At 42.4% G+C, this 8,154-nt stretch overlaps 1 protein-coding gene across 7 annotated transcripts in view; it reads right to left on the reverse strand.

Moving 5' to 3' along the window:
- The window catches only part of Fam135a (family with sequence similarity 135 member A), a 113,206-nt gene that overhangs the window by 69,614 nt on the left and 35,438 nt on the right, over positions 1-8,154 (reverse strand). For 6 of the 7 annotated variants that reach the window (XM_023718690.1, XM_004634382.2, XM_023718692.1 and 3 more), the window contains 3 exons: positions 4,955-5,094; positions 4,776-4,846; positions 3,046-3,219 (listed from right to left, as the gene is read on the reverse strand). In XM_023718690.1, coding sequence (XP_023574458.1) covers positions 3,046-3,219; positions 4,776-4,846; positions 4,955-5,094 — 385 coding nt within the window. Of the gene's footprint in view, positions 1-3,045; positions 3,220-4,775; positions 4,847-4,954; positions 5,095-8,154 lie in introns of those variants that run through there. The other variant, XM_023718696.1, reaches the window with a different exon arrangement.

The following is an 8,154-nucleotide window of genomic DNA, read 5'->3' on the forward strand; positions in this document are numbered from 1 at the left end:
TTTTGAAGCCTCCTAGCACTGGGATCACAGGTATGTGCTACCACGCTGGGTCTCGGTGGCTGGCTCAATGTGCCCAGGGTAGGGCTGGTGTGGCTTGTGGTGCCGAGGATACAACCAGTTTTAGTGGCCAGCACATCACGCCCAAGGTTCCGGGTCCAGCATGACATGTGGTACTGGGGATTGAACCCTGGTCCTTTTGTATGCCAGGTGCTTAGACTGTTGAGCTATCTCCCTATCCCCTAAAGTATTTTTTGAACAAATAAACTTTAGCTATAAAAACATGTAATTCACATAAATGTAGTATTCTATATTACTTAAATTTTAGTTAGCAACAAAAAAAACCATCTTCTTACAAACGGTGCATTTCATTTAGGTTACTATACACTTACATATTCCTTTTGGAAGAACTTCCAAAATTTTTAAAGACTTTATAATTACATTACAAACTCAAAAATACAGTGAATGTTGAAAAAAATTATTACAGCAGTAAAGAGTAAAACCGACATTGCCATTAATCCCCCTCCACTGCCCACCCCCACTTCATAACACTCCACCGCTTGTGCCACTTTCTACAGCAATTCTGGAGTTTTCTTTCATGACAGTCTTTTGTTCCACTATCATAGTTGCTTTGATGTCCTCAACTGATTCAAAATATTTACCTTCTGCAGCCATTCTGCCTTTGGGGAAGAGCCAGGTCACTAGCGTCATGGGTGAGGGCACAGTAATGATTGCACAAGCCTGCTTCCTGTTGGATGGCACTTAGAACAGCCTTCACACCTCAGAAAGACACTCACCAAAGACTTGTAGAACTCCTTCAGAAGTTGCAATGATGACTGGGTAAGTGTGTTTGAAGCAGTGGGGACTATTTTCCAAGAGATCAATGGCAATATGTCTTTTATGCAATACATTTTTAAAATTTAAACACATATTTTTTTGATCAGCCCTTGGACACATAACTTTTAAAGAAAATCTTCCTGTTTATGAAGCTACTAGTAACTGAAGCTCCTAGTAACTAGTAACCTCTCAGGCCTAAGACTTACTACAGAGTAACTAAGGCAAAGAGAGGCAGAATAGTCTTACTAAGTGAGAATAATCTTATTTATGTCTCTGCACCTTACAAGAATGAGGCCAAGAGGACCTTTATGTAAGAGAATAGGGCTACACAGTGGGACACATTACCAATTAGTTTTTAAAACAATGTGAAAGTAGGCCATATAAGAGGTCACCCTTGCGGTTAACTCGTTAAACTGCATGGGGTTCTGCAAATGCTGAGGGTGTTTCCTGCTAACTGACCGCCTTAGCATCCTGACGGATCAGCTCACTATTATATCCCTAAAGGACCTTTCCTAACTGCAGCTATCAGATCATATCTGTGACAGAAATTGTAAACTCCTCAAAAATCTAGTAACTTTGGAGTCTTTTCACACTAGTGAAAAGTACTGATTTTAAATGGCAACCTACTGTCTGTACTACTAGGATCACGTTTCACTGCATGAACTAAGCAGACTGAATCGCTTTCTTACATCAGCCAAAGAGTATGTCTCCCTGTGAAGGTGGCCAGAAAAAAATAATTATCTCTGCACTTACTATAATCCAGAATATTACACATCTTCGAATTAAAATAGTGCATGACACAGTAAAAAAGGCTTAATAAAAAATCTGTAAGATTGGCTAATGACTCGGGAAGCAGGAACTACCATTTGTTAAAAAAATAAAATGAGCCCATGCAGAGAACAATTAAGAAACATTCATGTATCTTTACAGAGAATAATGATACAGCCTTGTTAAATAAAGGCAAACTAAACCATGTCATACAGTTATTTCTGGACTGCACTTTTTTTTTTCTGTATTTAGTACAGGGTCTCCAGGGTCTTACTACGTAGATTGGACTTGTAGTAATCCTCCTGTTTTCAGCCCCCCAAGTGCTGGGATTACAGCACCCGCCACCACACCCAGTCTCAATTGCTGTCTCAGCACACCCGGGGGGGGGGGGGCAGCACCGCATGCCAGGGATCGAACCCCTGTCGCTATGCTTGGCCTAAGGAGGCGCTTTAGTCTGCTGAGCTATCAGGTCAGCCCTGGGATTACACTCTAACACTTGGTCAGTTCACCTGGAATTAAGAAAGACTGCTCATGCAGTGGGACCTCGGCTCACAAACTTGACTCCCCCCATCATTCTTGTCACAAGCTGAGTTGGAAAAGAAGCAAACAATGGCCAGGACCAACGCTGACCTTACGAGGACACCAGGCCAGGCTGATTCTCTCCAGTTCAGTCTGACTGGAATCATGGAAAGAACTGGGCTTGTGAACTCAGGTACCACTGTACCTCTAAAGCAAAACACTTAGCAATCTAATGATGAAGACACTGAATGAACGATAAAGGAAATGAACTGAATTTTAGCATTTTATTAGTTTAATACAAAATGAAAGCTTTCTTAATTATAATTTTTGCTGAAATGTAAATGTTTTATGTTTTTGGTACAGGGTCTCACTACAGTTTGGACTCATAGTGATTCTCCTGTCTCAGCCTCCCCAGCACTGGGATTACAGGCATGTGCCTGGTCTCAGTGGCTGGCTCAGTGCACCAAGGGCAGGGCCAGCATGGCCTGTGATGTGTGAGATCGAACCCAGGTCCTTGTGCTTGCCCAGGCAGGCACTTAGACTGGTGAGCTATCTCCGTGGCCCATATAAAAGCAAAAGTTATTTAAGGGGCTGGTGAGATAACTCAGTGGACTAAGCGCCTGCTTAGGCAAGCACAGGGACCAGAGTTTGATCCTCAGCACCACATAGAATGCTGGCCCTATCTGGGTAAGCTTAGCTGGTCACTGAGAACAAGCATGGTGGCACATGCCTGTAATCCCAGTGCTAGGGAAGCTGAAAATAGGAGGATCACTACGAGTCTGAGCTGCATAGTGAGACCCTGTATCAAATACATAAATTTAAAAAAGTTATTTGCAACTTCATTTGTACTCATTAAAATGCGTTCATTATAAAAGTGAAAACCACTACATTAATAATAGGGGCCAGCTCACTGTTTAAATTTACCTTATTAGTGGCTGGTGTAGTGCAACCAGAGATGCGTGGACAGTCACAGACACAACAGACAGGTGGAAATAATCAAACATAATGTTAGCGTGGTGATGAAGGCCTTTATAGAGGCTAAAGTGCAGCTTCAGTGTTCGGCTACTTATGAGTTGCAAGGTGTTCAGGTCATCTGTCCTGTTTATAAAAAAAGCATTTTTATGTTAAGTATGGGACATCTAGGAAGGCTGATTATTTTACTGAATAGTTTAAATTATCAAAGAACATTTAGCTGAGTACTTCTTAAAAATTTATAATGAGACTAATTTTTAAAGCATCAGATTTGCATTAGGCAACAACATGAAACATACTTAGAAAACCAAACCTTGTAGTATTGTTAGTCCATGACAGAGGTTATTTTTTTTCCTCACTAACATCCCTATGCAATGAGTCCTTTTTGAGCCTAGAGAAACCAATTTCCTCTCAAGTTTTACTCTCTAGGGAGCATAGTTTCTAATAAGCTTGCAGGACAACATAGGTTATACCCTATTATAATCTCAAAAGATACTTAGAATTATTTTCATTGTACAACATTTTATTAACTGCTCCTCAAAAAATAAGTAAACCTTTATATACTCAGTAAAATAAGGTATTTTTATTTATTTCAGGTATTCAGTCTGGCATAAAATTTACAAGGTCATGAAAATTATATCCGAATATACTTTAAAAAATCCACACATAGATAGCTGAGCATGGTGGTACATCCCTGTAACTCTAGCATTCTGGGAGGCAGGAGTATCACACGTTTAAGCCCAACCTGGGCACCTTAGTAAGACCTTGTCTCCAAATAAAAAAGGGCCAGGGATGAAGTTCGGTGTAAAGGCCTGGGTTCAATTCCCAGTATCATGAAAGAGAACCAAAGAAGGGAGGGAGGCAAGGGAAAGACAGAAGGCCACACAGATCACGACTGCCTAAAGCTAACGAACTACTTATTTCAGCTTATCTCATTTAAAGAATGCTCACCGGATTAGACAAAAATCTTACAGGATCCTTGTAACAAGTGTCAAGCATCAGGAGTTACCATATTAAAATTCTTATTCCTCTATAGTAGTGAAGAAGACAAACAAAGCAGACCTTTACTGCTCAAATGTGATTAATTAGTTCTAAATGCAAGCTGAATTTATGTATAATTTTCAAAAACTATTTCTAAAACCTCACTTGAAATGGAGGAAAAAAACTCTCCAAAAATAAAATTGTTGAATGGATCCCTGCTTTTTATCTGACTCAATATAAGCACAATTTGTCTCTAAAATGCACGACTGTATGTGTATGTAAACAAGTTCTAAAACTTCCTAAGGAGCTCTTGAAATTAATGAACCACAAACAACTGTCAAACCTGAGTTCTTAGTCTTGCTAACTCTCACGGCATCAACCAAATCCCAGCTACAGGCCCAGCTCGGGCTGCCCAGAAGCCTCGCCAGTGACACAGCAGAAGAGAGCTCGGGGGTGTCTCCGCGCCCCGCTCCATCAGCTGCACAACTGTAGCAGGCCAGCAGTTTCTAGAGTACAGGACACCATTTCGTATGCCTTCAATTTACCTAATTTTATTACTTAGACCTCATGGAACCTGCTTATGCACAAAAAAGCAGCCCAGATCGTCTCTGGGCGCCTCTGCCCGCAAGCAGAAGCACTTCAAACTAAACGAACAGAGATAGCCGCTTAGGATGCTGGAACTGTCTGAGTGGCCTACTTACGAATAATCTCCATCTGTGAAGTGCAGGTCCAAGGATAACAGAAAACTCATTTCCTCGAGAGTTTCTTCAATCTGAAGAGAAATTATACTATGAGATGCTTTTGGATATTTATAAAAAGTTAGAAATATGCCTGAAGGCTTTATAAAGATATATACCTAAATGTATGAAGAGATGTTTACCTTTTTTTCATCCAACAACATTTTAACTTTGAAGATCATAACATCATTTAAAATAACCTCTTCATTTTTGTAGAGAATTTGAAATGTTTTACTACAAATCAGAGAATCATGAACTGAAGCTGGAGAGGCTAAAGCCACACCTGAAACAGAGAAGACAGGTGACTGAGAGGCAAAGGCGCAGCACAATCGTACAGGTAGATAAGCATTTTTATTGTAAAATATTGGAAGCTGGATTATAATCCTCCTTTGTCATTACCATTTTATACAATGTATCACAACATTCCGGAAAGTTTACTCATCTTTGTGACAAAAACTGAGTAGGTAGCCTGCAAGCATCAGAGAACCGCCAAGACCTGAGTCTGAAAGCTAAGTGAGGAAATCTCAAGGCTGCTGTGTTAGAATGGAGGCTTCCTCTACACACTGCATGAAAAGCGCTGTCCAGCTTCCTGCAGCGGAAGAACACATGCAGCTGGTCTTCACAGTGTTGCTGAAGCTAAGCTTCGATGCTAGATAAGTGCTTTGGCCTTGGTCTTCATTCTATGGGAAGTAGCTGAAGTTCTTGGTGAGTTACATGGAGGGCCCACAGAATTGATGCTACAGTGATGGGTGCACCGGGTGGGGGCAGACAGACCAGGTTTCCTGCCACATGACATGAAGTAAGCCCCACATCCAGGGAGGGGAAGAGGACTGGAGGTCTGAGCTGTGCCAGGGGAAAGATTCAGGGCTACATAAGACACATCCTTTAACTGTTCTGGACACTGAAGTGACGGGCTTCCATGGCTGCTAACACTGTTTTGTTCTAACACACTGATGATGGAGGGCGCTGGTGGTATGGCTTCATAGGAAGAAAACAATGAAATCTTGTGTGAGATTTCTCCAGACCAAATCTATGTGCCTTTTTCTTTGACTGGTTCTGACTTGTACTTTCTAATAATAAAACCTTAATATGTACAGTACTTCCCAGTTTTCAGCATACTGTTCTGGAGAATTATCACGCAGGCATGGGAATCCCTTAATCTGTAGCCAGCCGGCAGCTTGTAGAGCCCTGACCTTGCAGTTGGTGTCTCAAGTGAGGGCAGTCTTACAGAACACAGGGTCCTTAACCTGCAGAGCTCGTTTTGCCTCTGACTGCAACAGCCAGCCTGCTGTCACACTTTTATAACCTCCTGAAACACCATGATGTGATGTGAGAAAGTGTCCGAGAGAAAAGACTTCCACTGGGGAGGGAGTGAAGGAGAGTGAGCAGTGGTGACCCAACAGACCCTGCTATGATCTAAGGGGGGCAAGAGGCGCGCCAGCAGTGACCTGAGAAAAACAGTACAGTCAGGTAAGGCAAGCTGAGGAAGGGAGCAAGGCGTCCACACAAGAGGCGCAATGTGGCTGGTGCTGAAGCTCAAGGTGCACACAGGGAGCGCCCATGGGAGAGAGGGAGCAAAGACAGGAGACTGGCCCTCATAAGGGAGTCACTGAAAAGCAGATATATTAAGAATAATAAAAGCTAGCTCAGAGAAAACATGCACACACACTGGAAAGTTACTTTAAGTGACTCATACAATGGCAGATACCTTGAAAGTATCTAGGGAATTCATGTTCTTTATACCAGGCTTGCAGCTTTCTTGTAGGCATGAGCTATTTCAAAGTCCATATGTACTTCAGGGGATCTAGTATAGCAGAAGCTCAACTTCTGAGAAGCATTTTAGAGAAAAACTGAGGTGAAGTTTTCCTCAATAAAAAATAGATAATGAGCCACTGGAACGGATAGCCTCAAGAGCTGAGACTTCCCTACTGCTCTACCCCAAGCACGTGTCCTCTCTCAAGTGGGGGCTGTTTTCTCCCCTACTCCTCTTCCCAGGTCTGGGACAACCTTGCTTTGTCTTCTCTGGAGTCATCTCTACTTCCAGCCTTCTGTCTCAGTCACCAGGCAGCACAGTACCACTAAATACCTCGCCCATTTCTACAACCTCTACAACTCATTAGGAGCCTCTCCTCTTCCAAGTTCTCTTTATGAACTCCAGGCTACTGCATCCAACCACGTTGGCCACCTCTCCGGTGAGTTTAATAGTGTGCCAGTCATCCTGGGCTCTGACCTCCCTGGCTCCTTTCCTCCTCTCCTTTGTGCTCTAGCGAAGACTTCCACAGTCCTTTGCTGGACTTTCACAGTAACCCTGACTGCAGTTCCTCTGTACTTTTAATTCCAACCAACTTCTTCTATCTTGTCTCCCCCTATCTTTCTACTATATTTGCTCTACCACACACTTAACAATCTTCAGATTCACTGAGTATATTCCAGGAGTACTCTACTTCCATTCTCTAATTGCTTTCCATGTCTCATTTTCTCATTTACTTTAACGTTCTGTGATTTCTCCCTATCCCACCCTCCTGCACACTTCCTTACAGGCCATAATCTAGTGTAGTGATGTGTGTCTATGCAGAACTTTTGTGTTCAAAATGTTTTAAAACCCAAATATGTCAATAATCTGAAGCATTCCCTCCACCTCTGTGAACAGGCTTGTACCAGAGTTACAAGCTGTACCTGTTCCAGCTTGTGCCCATATTTGTAAAGTTCTACTCACTCATGAAAGACCGAAAGACCACCCCAACCCAAACAGTATCAAGCAACTTGTTACACTAGCTCGGGGTTCATCTCTGGAGCATGCAGCTCCTGGGCCTGCCTGTGTGACAAGACTTCTTCCCTGCACTTCCAGGCCAGCTCTGTTTCTTCACCTTTGGCAACCCTAAAATTGTTGTAATACCTGCAGTTCCAGCTCTTGGCAGGGTGAGACTAGGGTTTGCTAGTTGTAGGATAAAAATTATTTTCAGTCTCTGGTAACTTTGGTTTTTATCTTGTGAGATAATAAAAATAATCAGGACATTTCTATAAACCTCACTGATACATCTTCCTACAGATGCACCTAGACATCCCCTATTTGCTGTTCCTCTTTCTGGTACAACTTCTCAAGAGTCTGTGCTAGTGGTTTTTTCTACCTTGATTTCCTCTCCTCTTTTTACTTCATTTGGTGATGGCCAACCTTCAAGAGGGTGCTGTGGATTCTCACTTCCTGGTATTCACACACTTCACAATTTCTTCATGTAATGGAAGAAAGTAACGGTCTTCTACATGAATACAGCAGCAGTAATGGTCCACTGCATGAAAAGGGCAACAGTAATGACCCACTGCACGAATAGGGCAGCAGTAATGG

The sequence above is a fragment of the Octodon degus genome, unplaced genomic scaffold, assembly GCF_000260255.1.
Source record: "Octodon degus isolate 3935 unplaced genomic scaffold, OctDeg1.0 scaffold00061, whole genome shotgun sequence".
NCBI classification, from domain to species: Eukaryota; Metazoa; Chordata; class Mammalia; order Rodentia; family Octodontidae; genus Octodon; species Octodon degus.